At 49.7% G+C, this 17575-nt stretch overlaps 1 protein-coding gene across 4 annotated transcripts in view; it reads left to right on the top strand.

The window, feature by feature from the left end:
• The first annotated feature begins 5775 nt into the window (after positions 1–5775).
• LOC125436336 (unconventional myosin-Vb-like) overlaps positions 5776–17575 on the top strand; it is a 104736-nt gene continuing 92936 nt past the window's right edge. For all 4 annotated transcript variants that reach the window (XM_048503252.1, XM_048503251.1, XM_048503250.1 and 1 more), the window contains exons 1-4: positions 5776–5887; positions 7262–7473; positions 11961–12117; positions 16205–16444. In XM_048503252.1, coding sequence (XP_048359209.1) covers positions 5813–5887; positions 7262–7473; positions 11961–12117; positions 16205–16444 — 684 coding nt within the window. In that variant the 5' untranslated portion in view covers positions 5776–5812. The remainder of the gene's footprint in view (positions 5888–7261; positions 7474–11960; positions 12118–16204; positions 16445–17575) is intronic.

Below are 17575 nucleotides of genomic sequence, written 5' to 3'. Positions count from 1 at the left end.
TGTATAAGGGAACCCCTGGCCTATGTGCTTGGTGTGCAGGGTTGGATTCTCTCTCCAAGAACTTCTGAGGCACTGGCCCACTAGTTTTGATGAGGCAATAAATGGTAGAGCCTCAATGTTATCTCTCAGACCCATGCAACCACTAGCTGGAACCAAGACGAGACTTTTTAATGCCGGCTGCTCTCTTGGGGCTCAGGTTCTCCCACTTTGTCAGGCCAATTTGTCTCGCCTGCACCCTTTCTTCCAAAGATGTCGTTCTGTCCAAGGGGGCACTTGGACCATAAGGCCCAGCCCTCTGAGGCCGCCATTTTAGGGTTGCTCATAAGAAAAGGTTGCCTGGCAACGGCTGTAACTAGGGGGTGCTGAGGCAGAGAGTGGCTCGAGCCATGAAGCCGGGAATCTCCAACCCTTTTGAACCTGTGGGTGCCTTTTGAGAGGGGGCCAGGAGCACCACTCTAAAATGGCTGTCAGAAAAACATTATATTTCCCTCCCCACTTTGCAAAAAAATCGATGATAACAGTCTGCTGGGTCACAAACTCTGTGCCATCATTCACCTCTTTTGCCTTATTTTATTCCACAATAAAACTCCAATCTGGAGAAGTAGGTTTGATTCCCCATTCCTCCACATGAGCAACAGACTCTAATCTGGAGAATTGGATTTGTTTCCCCACTCCTCCACATGAAGCCTACTGGGTGACCTTGGGCCAGTCACAGTTCTCTCTGAACTCTCTCAGCCCCACCTACCTCACAAGGTGCCTGTTGTCAGGAGGGGAAGGGATTGTGATCTTAAGACTCTTTGAGATTCTCCTTACGGTAGATAAAAACAGGTAATAAAAACCAACTCTTCTTCTTGTAACATCTTGTAAAACAAAGTTAAGTGATTTGAAAACCCAAGACTCAAGGCCAAACTTGAGTCTTGAAGGGAGCAGCAGTGGCGCAGTGGCTAAGAGCAGTGGCTAAGAGCAGGTGCACTGTGATCTGGAGGAACCGGGTTTGGTTCCCAGCTCTGCCGCCTGAGTTGCGGAGGCTTATCTGGGGAATTCAGATTAGCCTGGGCACTCCCACACACGCCAGCTGAGTGACCTTGGGCTAGTCACAGCTTCTCGGAGCTCTCTCAGCCCCACCTACCTCACAAGGTGTTTGTTGTGAGGGGGGAAGGGCAAGGAGATTGTAAGCCCCTTTGAGTCTCCTAAAGGAGAGAAAGGGAGGATAGAAATCCAAACTCTTCTTCTTCTTCTTCAAACTAATTTTTGTTTTAAATGTCCAATTGCACTACAGCACAGGTGTCAAACTCGCGGCCCTCCAGATGTTATGGACTACAGTTCCCATCATCCCCTGCCAGCACGATGCTGACAGGGGGTGATGGGAACTGTAGTCCATTACATCTGGAGGGCCGCGAGTTTGACACCTATGCACTACAGGTACTTTTTGGATCTTTTACATGTTTTAACAAAAGCTTTAGGTTATGTCAGTGCAAGGAAAAAGAAATTATGCATGAAAGAGCGAGTGCTTCTTGCGAGCAGCCAGCCACATAATCTGCCCTGCGCAAGGTTTAGGCGTTGTTCGCTCCTGATTGCCGTCACAATTCTGCAGGCAGTCGCCGCAACATGAATTGATGGTTGCCAGATGCATGCCCTTCCTTCCGTGTCGTTCCTTTTTCAAGAAGATAGTGCCGCTGGCATTTAACAGGAGGATTAGAAGTCGGGTTAGTATACCTAGGAAAGAAGGGGAAATGGGATTCATTCCTTCACTTTCATTGGACTCCTTCCAGCTGCTGCAAAAGGCCGTCTGCAAAAGCGTCGCTGCATCCCTGTTTCAAGAGTCCTGCGGAAGTTTAGGGGTTCACTGTCCACCCCCCCCCACTTAAAAATAAAAAAAACTGAACATGTTTTAATTATCGCGATCGTTGGCAGCCCCCGAAACTCCCCGGCGATGCCATTTGAAAAGGTTGTTTTGAGGGGTCCATAACTCAGCACTTCTAATTTGCAGCCGGCTGAAACTTGGCAGACAGTGAGCCAATTTCGGAATCCACTCTGCGGGCCCTAAATCTCAGCCCGGTGTCAGGAGATGCATCCACCAAGCAGTAAAACGTAGTGCTCCGGCTCCTCAAATTAAAACTTGGCCGCAGTCGGTGGCTCAGCGTCACCCCCAGGCCGTTACCCAACGATTTAATTTAAAGATTAAATCAGAAACGGCGGGTTTAACAAAGGCCTGGGGAGCGGCCCTCTTTCCCTTGTTTAGTAGCATCTGTGGTGAAAGGGGCCGTGTTCTCTCAACAGGGGGATGATTAGGAGGCAAAATCGACCTGATTTATTTGCACGCAGGCTTGGAGACGCACCCCAGTCGAAGCATTAAGTCCGGCGCATTCCACACCATTTGTCTGCATTTTGGGTTTAATGGCTGAATAAATCGGCAGTCTGTTTTTCCCCTTGACTCTGCACGCCTCGCCGGAAAGAGCGGCTCAGCCGGATTTGAGCAAGAACAAAGTCCCTTAATTTCTCGACTGACGGGCCGAGGCTCGGGTTGCCGGTGCGCGATTTTAGAAACGCCAAGCAGAAAGGGCGAGAGCCAGGCAGGTGCAGAGAGTGGCAGAACTTGGCAAGTTGTAGTTGGAACCTGTCAGAACCTTCGGCGTCATGGGATTAGGAACCACAGATGGCAGGTCATGGCTAGGGCTGCCAACCTCCAGGCGGGGCCTGGAGATCTACCAGAATTACAATTGACCTTTTGTCTATAGGAATCGGTTCTTCTGTTGAAAACGGCTTTTTTGGACAGTAAGCCCAGTGGCATATCGACAGAAAGTGGAGCCCGAATTCATTCATTCATTCATTCATTCATTCATTCATTCATTCATTCATTCATTCATTCATTCATTCATTCATTCATTCTCTCTCTCTCTCTCTCTCTCTCTCTCTCTCTCTCTCTCTCTCAATGGCATTATGCAGTGGCATATCGACAGAAAATGGAGCCCGAATTCATTCATTCATTCATTCATTCATTCATTCATTCATTCATTCATTCATTCACTCTCTCTCTCTCTCTCTCTCTCTCTCTCTCTCTCTCTCACACACACACACACACACACACACACACACACACACACACACACACACACACACACACAGACACAGACACACACACAAAACCTGGTATGGGTGGCCGCCCTCCTCCACCTTCTCACATTCCCCCTTTATCTTCCCCATTCTCCCTCGGTGCCCATGCCACCCCCTCCAGCCAATTAGTGCCCCGACCCCTTCTTATTATGCAGGCTCTGCCCATCTCCATGTGAGCGTGGGGGCCATCCTCGGGCCTGCTGGCTCACCTGGGGCCGCTGGGCTCTTGAGGCTCACGCCTGAGCCGCCCGCTGAGGGGCCGCTCACTACCAAGTTGCTTGTCGTGGCCGCAGGCTTCCTGCCCTCCCCGGTCTCTCTCACTCTCCGCCTCCGCTCCTGGCTTGCCCTCCGGCTCGGGGTACGTTGCTGGGTAGCTGGGGTGGGGTGGCTGGGCAAGTCCAAAGCGGGGGTCACCCCCAGACTCTGGCATGGAGGTGAGCAGGGGTGTGGGAGAGATTTTCTGCCCCCCACATGACTATACGGCAGCCACCCAGGGACATTTGACCCCATATGTCCCCCTGGGTGGTACAACCCTGGCATTATGCTCTGCTGAGCTCCCTCCCCAGAGTCCACCTCCAAATCTCCAGGAATTTCCCAGTTTGGAGTTGGCAACCCTATCACGGGCAGATTGCCCCCTTGGGTGCTGTGTGGTTTCCGGGCTGTATGGCCGTGTTCTAGCAGCATTCTCTCCTGACGTTTCACCTGCATCTGTGGCTGGCATCTGCAGAGGATCTGATGTTGGGAAAGCAAGTGGAGTATATATACCTGTTGGAGTGTCCAGGGTGGGTGAAGAAACATTGTCTGTGAGTAACAAAGAAGACAGCCAGGTCAATAGGTGAGGGCATCTGAATAGAAGTATGAGTAACAATGAAGTCTATAGCATGGGAGTAACAATGAAGATAGCAAGGTCAGTAGGTGGCAGCATCTGGATAGAAGTATCCTGCCCTTTGTTTCCTTTGTCTATAGTCATCCTGTGTTTGTGTGGAGCTGATTAGTCACTGTCTTGACTCTAGTATTTTTCAACACTGGCAGCCAAGTTCTGTTCATTTTCAAGGTTTCTTCCTTTCTGTTGGAATTGTCCACGTCTGTTCAGCTGGATTGTCAGTTTCCTTTACTAGGGTAATTAAACATCAAAAATGAACATGAGTGACCAAATGTGTGGATCTGCAGGAGGGAGCTATGACGAATCACAGTGTCCTGTTAATTATCATAAAGTGGTTTACAAATATATGTGCCTCTCACAATCAAAATGAGGTCTATAGGCTTTTTAGCGTATTGCCCCGCATCGCCTGGCTTTTCACATATCATTGCTAGCGTATTTCACCAGCCTTGGCAGGTGGGTAGCCCAATCACGTCTTTCACCAGCCTTGGCAGGTGGGTAGCCCAGTCACGTATTTCACCAGCCTTGGCAGGTGGGTAGAAGAAGAAGAAGAGTTTGGATTTATATCCCCCCCCCCCTTTCTCTCCTGTAGGAGACTCAAAGGGGCTTACAATCTCCTTGCCCTTCCCCCCTCACAACAAACACCCTGTGAGGTGGGTGGGGCTGAGAGAGCTCCGAGAAGCTGTGACTAGCCCAAGGTCACCCAGCTGGCGTGTGTGGGAGTGTCCAGGCTAATCTGAATTCCCCAGATAAGCCTCCGCAACTCAGGTGGCAGAGCTGGGAATCAAACCCGTTCCTCCAGATCAGAGTACATCTGCTCTTAGCCACTACGCCACTGCTGCTCCCTGCTGCATGATTGGGGTAGCCCAATCACGTATTTCACCAGCCTTGGCAGGTGGTTAGCCCAATCACAGAAGCTAAGCTGGGTTGACTATAGTTCGTACGTGGATGGGAGACGACCAAGGAAGTCCAGGGCTGCTACTCAGACAAGTGCAATGGCAAAGCACCTCTGCTTAACTCTTGCTTCGAAAACCCCTTGCTAGAGTTACCACTCGTGCAGAATAATGCACTTTTCAATCCACTTTCACAATTGTTTGCAAGTGGATTTTTCCGCACAGCTTCAAGTGCATTGAAAGTGCATTGAAAGTGCATTATTCTGCATGTACATGTAAGACCCTTTGATAAGCAGCCTAGTCTGATAGTCCAGCTTAGTCTGAGCATAGTGGAGCTTGAAAGTCTCACTTGGATGGGAGTCCACCACTTGGATGGGAGTCACCGGTAGGAGACTCAAAGGGGCTTGCAATCTCCTTTCTGTTCCTTCCTCACAACAAACACCCTGTGAGGCAGGTGGGGCTGAGAGAGCTCCAAAGAACTGTGACTAGCCCAAGGTCACCCAGCTGGCACGTCCTGGAGTGCACAAGCTAATCTGATTCACCAGGTAAGCCTCCACAGCTCAAGTGGCATAGCGGAGAATCAAACCTGGTTCCTCCAGATTAGAGTGCACCTGCTGTTAACCACTACACCACTCTGACTCCTTGCTGTGGTCCTTCCCCAAACCCCAGACTCCACCTCCAAAATCTCCAGGTGTTCTCAACCCAGAGGTGGCAACCCCAAGAATGCCTGCCTTTCAGGATGTCCTCGTCCAGCCTGCTATGTCTGTGTATTTTGAGGAGCAGCATTTTCCCGTGTCATACTACAGCTTTTCGATGAGCTCCTGCTTGTCGTGTAGCAACATCTTTAGGCTGAATCTGTAATTAGCCATGTATTTTTTTCTTCAGGTGGACCTACCACGACTTCTTCAACAGGTATCGAGTCCTTATGAAGAAAAAGGACCTCTCCAAAAAGGCAGACAGGAAGGCGATTTGCAAAACTGTGCTGGAGAATCTGATTAAGGTGAGCTAGAATGAAGGCCCCCCCCCCCCCCCCGGTTCCTCTGAGCATGGCTTTTATGCTTAAAAACCACCTGCTGTCTACTGTTGTCTTTTCTTTGTCTGGTTCACATGAGGGACGTGACACGAAAGAAACATTGCAGAATATCGTTCTGGTCAGCAGAGTTAAAAAAGAATGAATGGAAGCTGTCTATGAGAGCTGTTTCTCTACCTTTAGTCTGAAAGAACCTTTTAAAAATACAGAATAAATTCTGCAACTTGCTCTGGCAGTATCTCCCATGTGCCCCATTTTTGTCTCATCCCATTAAAGCTCAAGCTGGTATTCGATCTGAACTAGAATCTGATTTAACAACCATTCCTTCTTCCCAGGGATTTCTGGGAATTGTAGTTCCCTTCTAGGGGTGGGGGGGTGACCATGTAGGGATCTCTGAGATTACTCTGCACCACTCATCCTACCACAGATTCCAAAATTCATGCAGAAGGGAGGGGGGAAACCTTGACAGTTAAATATGGGGGTGGGGATTGTGATCAGTGTTAGGTTTCGCGACCTTAAGCCAATAAATGGACTTAATCAGTACCGTTTATTGAATAGGCATCGAAGCATAGACATTGAAGCACCACACTTGGCAAAACCCATTCTGACGAAGCTGGCATTCTCTCTGTGGGCATGCTCAGAGTTGCCCCCCCCCCCCCCACATCTAGGCTGGCCTGGGCTGCTGGGCTCAATTATTAGCATTAAACCTAAGACCCAGTTTTGGGGAAGCAGTGTAGGTAACCCTGTTAAGCGCTGTTAAATCCCAGATTTTCATGCGAAGAACTAAAGCTTAAAGTTCTTTCATGCGAAGAACTTACTCCCTTTACCTGAGAGTAAGCTGGCAATGGGGTTTGCTTCTGAAGAAACCCTCCTAGGGTCATGATTCACACATTGGAACAGTTGGTTGCTTCAAAGTAAAGCCACCGACTATCACCAAGCTTACTCCCGAGTAACGTACTCCTCAGAGCCAACCGTTTTTCTAAACTAAAACCTCAGTATTCAGGTGAAATTGTTGTGTTGGCATTTTGTGATAAATAAGTGGGTCTTGGGTTGCAATTTGGGCACTCAGCCTCAAAAAGGTTCGCCATTACTGACCTAGATAGCATTCCCCTGACAATCAGTTTGTAGTGCCGATTTGGTTCCAGAGTCCAAGGACAATACTTTGAGACTTCTTACGGTTTGAGAAGTCCCCTTTGAGACTTCTTACGGTTGGGAAAAGCGAGGCATAAATCCAAACTCTTCTCTTCATTTCACCCAGTTGTAGGATCGCATCTCATCCCTTGCGGGCCAACAGAAGTTGCACATTTCTTTGTTACCCTCATTTCCCTTTGCGCTTTTGAACAGGATCCTGACAAGTTCCAGTTTGGGCGGACCAAGATCTTCTTCCGTGCTGGCCAGGTGGCCTACCTAGAGAAATTGCGGGCGGACAAGTTCCGCAGCGCCACCATCATGATACAGAAGACCGTGCGTGGCTGGTTGCAGAGGCTGAAGTACAGACGGGCCAGGAAGGCAGCCATCCTCATCCAGAGGCACACTCGAGGGCACCTGGCCCGAAGGTAAGCTTTGGGCGAGGCTCCAGGAAGAACTGACTGCCAGCTTGGTTTAGTGACACCGATAGTGTTGAAAACGATCCCAAAATACAATGCAGGCTTTAATCTAGTGCAGTGATGGTGAACCTATGGCATGGGTGCCAGAGGTGGCACTTGGAGGCCACCTGGCACAGAGTTCGTCATGTGGGGGTGGAAAATCACCCCCCCAGACACACACACACATCTAGGGTGGCTCTTGGGCCCACTGAGCACATCCATATGGCGCACCATGGGTGACCACAGGGAGGGATTCATAGCTGGACTGGGCCTGGTGCCTGTGCTCCAGGTAGCTTCTGCCCGAGGGGGAGGGGGGGGGCAGAGGAGGCAGAGATGCTAGAGGGGCACAGAGCAGTGCACCAGGACTTGCTGGAGGCTAGAGCAGGCTGGCCCTTGCTCAAGTGGGTGGGGCAGAGGAAGAGGGAGCCAACCAGTTTTTTCTAAACTAAAACCTCAGCATTCAGGTTAAATTGCCGTGTTGGCACTTTGCGATAAATAAGTGGGGTCTGGGTTGCAATGTGGGCACTCAGTCTTAAAAAGGTTCGCCATCACTGATCTAGTGCATATGAAAATAGATAGCTGCCTTTGGTTTGCTAGCAGCCCAATATTGTCTGCTCTGAGCCAGCACATTTCCGTAAGCCTCTGGTAATGCCAAAGAAGGAGAAGAGGAGTTTGGATTTATATCCTCCCTTTCTCTCCTGTAAGGAGACTCAAACGGGCTTACAATTTCCTTTCCCTTCCCCCCCCCCCCAGTAACAAACACCCTGTGAGGTGGGTGGGGGTGAGAGAGCTCTGAAGAACGGTGACTAGCCCAAGGTCACCCAGCTGGCATGTGTTGGAGTGCACAAGCTTATCTGGTTCACCAGATAAGCCTCCACAGCTCAAGTGACAGAGCGGGGAATCAAACCCAGTTCTCCAGATTAGAATACACCTGCATTCTATACCACGCTGGGTCCACATTTCTGCGTGTGGGGTGGAATATGGCTGAAGAGGTATTCACTGCAGTGAAAGTCCTGTTGATTGCATTGACTTACACTGTGTGGAAGAAGAAGAAAAAGACGAGGAAGAGGAAGAAGAGATTTATACCCCCTTTCTCTTCTTTCAACGAGACCCAAAGGGGCTTACAAACTCCTTTCCCTACCTCTCCCCACAACAGACATCTTGTGAGGTAGAAGAAGAAGAAGAAGAGTTTGGATTTATATCCCCCCTTTCTCTCCTGCAGGAGACTCAAAGGGGCTTACAATCACCTTGCCCTTCCCCCCTCACAACAAACACCCTGTGAGGTAGGTGGGGCTGAGAGAGCTCCAAGAAGCTGTGACTAGCCGAAGGTCACCCAGCTGGCGTGTGTGGGAGTGCCCAGGATAATCTGAATTCCCCAGATAAGCCTCCACAGCTCAGGTGGCAGAGCGGGGAATCAAACCCGGTTCCTCCAGATCAGAGTGCACCTGCTCTTAACCTCCTACGCCACTGCTGCTCCCTGCTAGGTGGGGCTGAGAGAGTTCTGAGAGAACTGTGACTGGGCCAAGGTCACCCAGCAGGCAAAATCAAAACACAGGTTCAAAATTGGGCCGTTGAGCAAAAAAAGCTTGCAAAGTATTTTGTGTCAATCTGGTTGGATCTCATTCCAATGGGCACTTATTTCCTTTTGCAAAAGATCCCATCTTCAGAAGTAGGAAGAAACGGGGGCACCTCACCGGGGTCAAAAACTCCGCAGGAAAGTGGATCAGATATTTCCATTTTCACAAATTTCCCCCCCACCCCCATATGCTCCAAGCAAAGGATAGTCATAAATTCCAATGAAGCGAGTTTAACTGTCTTTAAAAACTTGGGGTTTTATAAATATTTATTGAGACAGCGAGAGTAATGAGTGGGTCGTAAATTCCCCAAGTAAAGGTTCTCAATTGCAAGGGTATGCGAGAACAGAAACCACATCCCAAATTAAGTGCCATGTAGGAATTGCTTGGAGTCATGCTTCTGAAAGTTGCGAAGCCAGTGGACGTCGCTTTAAATGTCAAATCAATTTGCCGCTGTTGCCCTGGATATCCTGTAAGCCGCAGTTACGCTGCGCTTCGCTTGCTCTTGGTGCTGGAGGGTCCGGAACAGCTAACCTTGATAAGGAGGTCTTCTGAGTTGCAAACTTCAAGAGCAGGAACGGACAAAAATCTATTTTTGGAGAGTAGCCATGTTGGTCTGAAATTAGGGTTACCAACTCTGGGTTGGGAAATACGTGGGGTTTGGGGGGGGGGGTTGGGGAGGGTGAGCACTTCAATGGGATATAATGCCACAGAGCCCATCTTCTAAAGGAGAACATAAGAACATAAGAGCAAGCCAGCTGGATCAGACCAGAGTCCATCTAGTCCAGCTCTCTGCTACTTGCAGTGGCCCACCAGGTGCCTTTGGGAGCTCACATGAAGGATGTGAAAGCAATGGCCTTCTGCGGCTGCTGCTCCTGAGCACCTGGTCTGTTAAGGCATTTGCAATCTCAGATCAAAGAGGATCAAGATTGGTAGCCATAAATCGACCTCTCCTCCATAAATCTGCCCAAACCCCTTTTAAAGTTATCCAGGTTAGTGGCCATCACCACCTCCTATGGCAGCATATTCCAAACACCAATCACACGTTGCGTGAAGAAGTGTTTCCTTTGATTAGTCCTAATTCTTCCCCCCAGCATTTTCAATGGATGCCCCCTGGTTCTAGTATTGTGAGAAAGAGAGAAAATTTTGACAGAAGGTGGAGCCAGCAACAACACTACTGCCACAGTTTACCTTCACTCACAGTGACGATCCCAGTGCTGTGGTGGTCGTTGCTGCCAAAACGATACTTTTAAAAAAAACTGCACAACCAATCAGAAACCTTACTGGCAAAAGCCCTACCTGGCCCCACCCACTTCCTAAAAACACTTGGTAGGCGCCGGAAAAGGTGATGGTGGGTGTTGTGGCACCCACACGGGCACTATGGTAGGGACCCCTTCCCTAGTGGTTAGGGTTAAGATGAGTCCTAGGTCAAGCCTTTGGTTTTGTAACTCCGCATTTGCTACTGAAATTCAAGGGAGAAAGGCCAGCGGCTAGCGTTTTCTTCACTCTACCATCCTCGTGTCAGTCCCGCTTGGTGTAGTGGTTAAGAGCAGGTGCACTCTAATATGGAGAACCAGGTTTGATTCCCCACTCTGCCACTTGAGCTGTGGAGGTTTATCTGATGAACCAGATTAGCTTGTGCACTCCAACATGTGCCAGCTGGGTGACTGTGGACTTGTAACACTTCTTTGGAGCTCTCTCAGCCCCACCCACCTCACAGGGTGTTTGTTGTTGTGGGGGGGGGGGGGGAAGGAAAGGAGATTGTAAGCCCTTTTGAGTCTCCTTGCAGGAGAGAAAGGGGAGATATAAATACAAACGCCTTCTCCTCCTTAATAACATTGTACCTTAAAAATCAAGTCAGATGCAAATGAAATGGCTTAGTTCAGGTCACACAGATGCAGAGGTGGGATCCAGCAGGTTCTCACAGGTTCCCGAGAGTAGGTTACTAATTATTTGCGTGTGCTGAGAGGGGGTTACTAATTGGTGATTTTGCCACGTGATTTTTGCCTTAGTTACGCCCCTCCTCTCAGCAGTAGCGCGCAGAACTTGAATCAGTCTAGCAGGAGGTGCACCGGCGTGCGTGGCAGCCTGCGCCTGCGTGCATTCATTTCCCGCCCAAGGACCGGCGCAGCAGCTGCGTCTTTGCCACAGCCCTGCCCAGGAATGCCCCGCCCCGGAATGCCCGGCCACACCCCCGTCATGCCCCGCCCAGCCCCATTGGCGCTCCACCACAGTTTGAATCCCACCACCATGGGAACCTGTTACTAAATTTTTTGGATCCCACCACTGCACAGATGCCACAAGTCTCAAGGTGGTTTATGTATGGCTGTCTATTCTCAGCCTCGGTTCCTGCTCGGCAAAGCGGAGAACATAAGAACATAAGAACAAGCCAGCTGGATCAGACCAAAGTCCATCTAGTCCAGCTCTCTGCTACTCGCAGTGGCCCACCAGGTGCCTTTGGGAGCTCACATGCAGGAGGTGAAAGCAATGGCCTTCTGCAGCTGTTGCTCCCGATCACCTGGTCTGTTAAGGCATTTGCAATCTCAGATCAAGGGAATCAAGATTGGTAGCCATAAATCGACTTCTCCTCCATAAATCTGTCCAAGCCCCTTTTAAAGCTATCCAGGTTAGTGGCCATCACCACCTCCTGTGGCAGCATATTCCAAACACCAATCACAGCCATTGACTGACATCAGGAGCATACCATGCAAATTGTAAAACACTTTGGAGATTCTGAGTGGTCTAACAAATGAGTTGACTTTTACAGGGGGATAACAGGACAGGTTTGGAAAGGATCTGTCCGTACACCGAAGACTGAACAGTGGTTTTCTCAGCTTAGATTGCAGTTCTCACCAAGCACTGACTTTCTTTGCTGTCTAACAGATTGGCCGACCATCTGAGGAAAACGAAAGCAGCCACCGTTTTCCAGAAACGCTACCGAATGTTGAGGGTCCGCCGAGTGTACTGGACGATCCGTGGGGCCACTATCACAATCCAGTCTTTCACACGAGGAATGTTTGTCCGAAGGGCCTTTCGAAAGGTGCGTGTGTTGCTTTGGAAGTGCTTATGCCTGGAAATATCTTTGCTTTGAGAAATACAAGAAGCTTGGGAAATAACTGATCAATACCCTGGCATGTCTTGGTATTTTTTTTCTTTGGGTCAGTACCAAAGAAGCGTTCTGTGAATTGCCTCGACTTCCTTTTCCTACCATAGAAGAGCTAGATTTGAGTCTAGTAGCACCTTCGTTATGGTCACATTCTGAGAAGAAGAGTTTGGATTTATATCCCCCCTTTCTCTCCTGTAAGAGACTCAGAGGGGCTTACAATCTCCTTGCCCTTCCCCCCTCACAACAAACACCCTGTGAGGTAGGTGGGGCTGAGAGAGCTCCGAGAAGCTGTGACTAGCCCAAGGTCACCCAGCTGGCATGTGTGGGAGTGTACAGGCTAATCTGAATTCCCCAGATAAGCCTCCACAGCTCAGGCGGCAGAGCTGGGAATCAAACCCGGTTCCTCCAGATTAGATACACGAGCTCTTAACCTCCTACGCCACTGCTGCTCCAGACCAGAGTCACTGGCAAAGACTGATGCTAGGAAAAGTTGAAGGTGGCAGGAAAAGAGGAAGATCCAGCATGAGATGGATTGACTCTGTAACTTCAGTTTGCAAGACTGGAGCAAGGCTGTTAACAATAGGATGTTTTGCAAGACATTGATTCATAGGGTTGCCATGAGTCAGAAGAGACTTGATGGCATTTAACACGCACACAAACTTAACACACACTCAAACAACACAAAATGCTAGAGGGACATCAGGAAGAGCTACCTGACCTAGGGGGAAAAGATACCTCAACCCAGAGTGACCCTGAGAGAGGGATGAAGCCGGGAAACTGATAGATTTTCAGGGCACAAGTTTAGGGAGTCAAAGCTCCATTCTTCACATGTCCAAAAGCTTTAACTCTTAGAAGTTCATTCCATGAAAACCTTGAAAGCCAGTGTGGCGTGGTGGTTAAGAGCAGGTGCACTCTAATCTGGAGAACCGGGTTTGATTCCCCACTCTGCCACTTGAGCTGTGGAGGCCTCTCTGAGGAACCAGATTAGCTTGTGCACTCCAACACATGCCAGCTGGGTGACCTTGGGCTGGTCACAGTTCTTTGGAGCTCTCTCAGCCACCTCACAGGGTGTTTGTTGTGAGGGGGAAAGGAAATTGTAAGCCCCTTTGAGTCTCCTACAGGAGAGAAAGGGGGGATATAAATCCAAACTCCTCTTCTTCTGCTTCATCTGTAAGATGTCCTCAAGTCTAGTTCTACTGCAGTCCATAACAGTACCCATATGAAACTATCTTCTCCTATGACAGTGATGGCGAACCTTTTTGAGATCGAGTGCCCAAATTGCAACCCAAAACCCACTTATTTATCGCAAAGTGCCAATACGGCAATTTAACCTGAATACTGAGGTTTTAGTTGAGAAAAAATGGTTGGCTCTGAGGCATGTGTTACTTGGGAGTAAACTTGGTGGTAGTCAGTGGCTTTGCTTTGAAGCAACCGTGCAATTCTTCCAACGGGTGAATCACGACCCTAGGAGAGTTTACTCAGAAGCAAGCCCCATTGCCAGCAACCGAGCTTACTCCCAGATGAAGGATCACGCTTTAGTTCTTCGCATGAATATCAGTGGGGTTTAACAGCGCTTAACAGGGTTACCTACACTTCTTCCCCAAAACTAGGTCTTAGGTTTAATGCAAATAATCGAGCCCAGCCGGGGGGTGGGGGGGTGGGGCTCTGTTTGCGCATGCCCACAGAGAGGGCTCTGAGTGCCACCTCTGGCACCCATGCCATAGGTTCGCCACCACTGTCCTATGATGTGGTCACAGATTTCCTTCTCGTGGCAAGGATTTTATCCACTTTTTGTGTTGTTTCTTTCTTGAAGTGGAACGTTGCACGTTCGCAGGTTCCAGAAGCATTAACGGCCATTATTTTTTACTCTCAAGCTGTATGTGCTAAAGCGATTGTTCTGCTGCCTCTCGAGGGCTGGCTTAATGAAGCTGTTCACAGAGTGGCGCCCCAAGGCAAAAACGGGAATCCAAAAATATCATTTCTGCCGGGAACTTACCTGAAAGAACAGGGCTTGTCCTGATAATGCAGTTGTTTGCTTACATTAGTTCATGCTCATGACTTTCCACCTTTGGAGGGGGGACGGGGACTGCAAAGAAATGGCTCCTCCCCCCCTTCTTCTCCAAGCAGGTATCATAGATTTGGAGAACTTAAAAATGGTAGACGGACATCAGGAAGAGCTACCTGACCTAGGAGGGGAAGATAACTTAACCCAGAGTGACCCTGAGAGAGGGGTGGGGCTGGGGAATTGAATAAACCCCTGGGAGCAGGTAGCTCTTCCTAATGTCCCTCTAGCATTTTTAAGTCCTCCAAGTCTATGATACCTGCTTGGAGAAGGGAAGAAGGGGGGAGGAGCCATTTCTTCACAGGGACAAGGCCTTCTTTTTCCTCTAGCGTAAGGTGACCAGATTGTCACCTTTTAAAACCGGGATGGGGGTGCGTGTGCGCGGCCGCAGGAGCGCACTGCCTTTTGGGGCGCTCCCCGGTTTCCCGCCCCGTGACAGGGCGGGAAACGGGAGCACCCCAGAAGGCAGTGCGCTCCTGCAGCCATGTGTGCGGGAGGCTGCCGCACTGCCTTCTGGGGCGCTACCCTGTTTCCTGCCCTGTAACAGGGTGGGAAAAGGGGGGGGCCAGAAGGCAAAATCGGGACAGGTAAAAAACCCCGCGGGATGTGGGACAGATTGGTTTAAGGTGGGACTGTCCTGCCAAAAGCGGGACGTCTGGTCACCTTACTCTAAATGGGTCGTCAAACTCATTCAGTCTACACCTGAGTCCTCAGTGTTCAGGGACTGACTGATGACAGCCAGCATAGTGTAGTGGTTAAGAGCAGGTGGACTCTAATCTGGAGAACCAGGTTTTGTTCCTAGCTCCTGCACATGAAGCCTGCTGGGAGACCCTGAGCCAGTTACAGTTCTCTTCAAACTCTCTCAACCCCACCTTCCTCACAAGGTGTTTGTCGCAGGGAGAGAAAAGGAAGGAGTTTGTAAGCCGTGTTGGAACTCCTTGTGGTTGAAGAAGCGGGGATATAAATTAAAACACTTCTGTATTGTCGAAGGCTTTCACGGCCGGAATCACTTGGGTGTTGTGAGGTTTCTGGGTTGTATGGCCGTGTTCCAGATGCCAGCCACCGATGCAGGCGAAACGTCAGGAAAAAATGCTGCTGGAACACGGCCATACAACTGGAAAACCCCGCAACACCCAAGTAAAACTTCTCTTCTTCCTAAGATCTTCCTAACATCCCTGTGTTGACAGCTGTGATATAAAATATGTGGAATGAAATTTAAGGCTTTCACGGCCGGAAAGCCCAGAGCCCTCCGGGGATGGGGCGGTATAAAAAACTGAAAAATAAATAAAATAAATAAATAAACATATCACCCCCCCATAACTCTTATTAAAATAATCCATCACAGTTGCAGGAAAAGAGATGAATTTGAATACTTCTGTTCCTGCTTTGGTTTATTTCCCGAGGGATCATTTCTCCTCCTATGTGTCTATGTCAGTGATGGCAAACCTTTTCGAGACGGAGTGCCCAAATTGCAACCCAAAAGCCACTTATTTATCGCAAAGTGCCAACACGGCAATTTAACCTGAATTTTAGTTTAGGTTTTAGTTTAGAAAAAACGGTTGGCTCCGAGGCGTGCGGGAGTAAACTTGGTGGTAGTCGGTGACTTTGCTTTGAAGCAACCGTGCAACAATTCCAATGGGTGAATCACGACCCCAGGAGGGTTTACTCGGAAGCAAGCCCCGTTGCCAGCAACCGAGCTTACTCCCAGGTGAAGAATCACGCTTTAGTTCTTCGTATGAAAATCAATGGGGTTTAACAGCGCTTAACGGGGTTACCTACCCTGTTCCCCAAAACTGGGTCTTAGGTTTAATGCTAATAATCGAGCCCAGTGGCCCAGGCTAGCCTAGATATGGGGGGGCAACTCTACGCGTGCCCACAGAGAGGGCTCTGAGTGCCACCTCCGGCACCCGTGCCATAGGTTCGCCACCACTGGTCTATGTTTGTTTTGCTTTTCTGTAGGTGCTCGCAGAGCACAAAGCTACCATCATCCAGAAGAATGTCCGGGCCTGGTTGGCTCGGAAGCACTTCCTCAGGTTCAGAAGCGCCGCTGTGGTTATCCAGTGCTACTTCAGGCGCATGAAGGCCAGGCAAGAGCTGAAGGCCCTGAAGATCGAGGCTCGGTCAGCAGAGCACTTGAAAAAGCTCAACGTCGGCATGGAAAACAAGGTCGTTCAGCTGCAGAGGAAGATAGATGAGCAGGTAAGTCCTCTTCACTTCGTTGTGAATATCTCAAATTCTCATTGCCATCACTCTGTGGACCAGGGGCGTACTGCCCATGGGGACATGGAGTGTCACATGTCCCCAGGCACACGCCATCGAATCCCGTGGGGGGGGGGGGCGCTGGGCGGCTCCTTGCGCCCAGCGGCTCCCTTGGTGCCCAGGCTGCACTCACCAGCTCCAGGTGGTAGACCTAGGCACCATTGCAGGCTCCGAACGGTAGACCTGGATGCTGTCGCTGCTTCCAGACAGCAGACCTGGGCGCCGTCGCCCGCTTCGGGTGGTAGACCTGGGCACTGTCGCCAACCTGGTGCTCCTCCGTGAGATCAGCAGACAACTCGATCTCTCTCTCTCCTTCCCATGTATCTGTGGAAAATGGTGCCCGGCCGGGGGAGGGGGGAGGCAGAAAACTCAGATTTTGGCCCGGGCTCCATTTTTCCTAGATAAGCCTATTCTGTGGGGGAGTTCTCTGTATCCACAGAATACTTTTTACTTCCGTGATTAGCGGGGAGAAATAAGAAGATAGCGAATCGAGGTTGGTTTACCAGAGAGCTTTCAAGGATCCCCCGAATTCAGACCCTGAACTGAGCTTTGTCTGAAAAGTTTCCAGCTCTCCCAGTAGCGTTGCCAACCTCCAGGCGGGGGCTTGGGATCTGCTGGAATTCCATCTGATCCCCAGGCAACAGGCATCAGTTCACCCGGAGGGAAAAGCCGATTTGGGATGTGGACTCTATGGCCTCATATCCCACTGAAGTCACTCCCCTCCCTAAACTTCACCTTCCTCAGGGACCACCCCTAAAATACCCATGTTGTGACTGCTTATCCTTGTTTCCTATCAAAGCACTTACTGGCTTGTTATTGTGCACAATTCCAGGCTAAGCATCTTGGCATCCCTCCCTGTTCTTTGCAACTGACTTCACTGTGTATAAATCACTGCTTTAAGTGTCAGTAGTCAAATTGGTAACAACTGCCTGACTGTGTTTCTGTTGTATTCCTGCTGAGTCAGCTAATATACCCCATTTGCTTGTTAAGCGTCACATGGTATGTAACTGCTGTAAGCATTGGTTCTTGAACTGTATGTATATGGTAAGGTTCAGTGTACTATTGTCCTTG

This window comes from Sphaerodactylus townsendi, linkage group LG07, assembly GCF_021028975.2.
Source record: "Sphaerodactylus townsendi isolate TG3544 linkage group LG07, MPM_Stown_v2.3, whole genome shotgun sequence".
In the NCBI taxonomy this organism is placed as follows: Eukaryota; Metazoa; Chordata; class Lepidosauria; order Squamata; family Sphaerodactylidae; genus Sphaerodactylus; species Sphaerodactylus townsendi.
The sequence above is the reverse complement of the archived record's forward strand: the minus strand, read 5'-3'. Positions and strand labels throughout refer to the sequence as shown.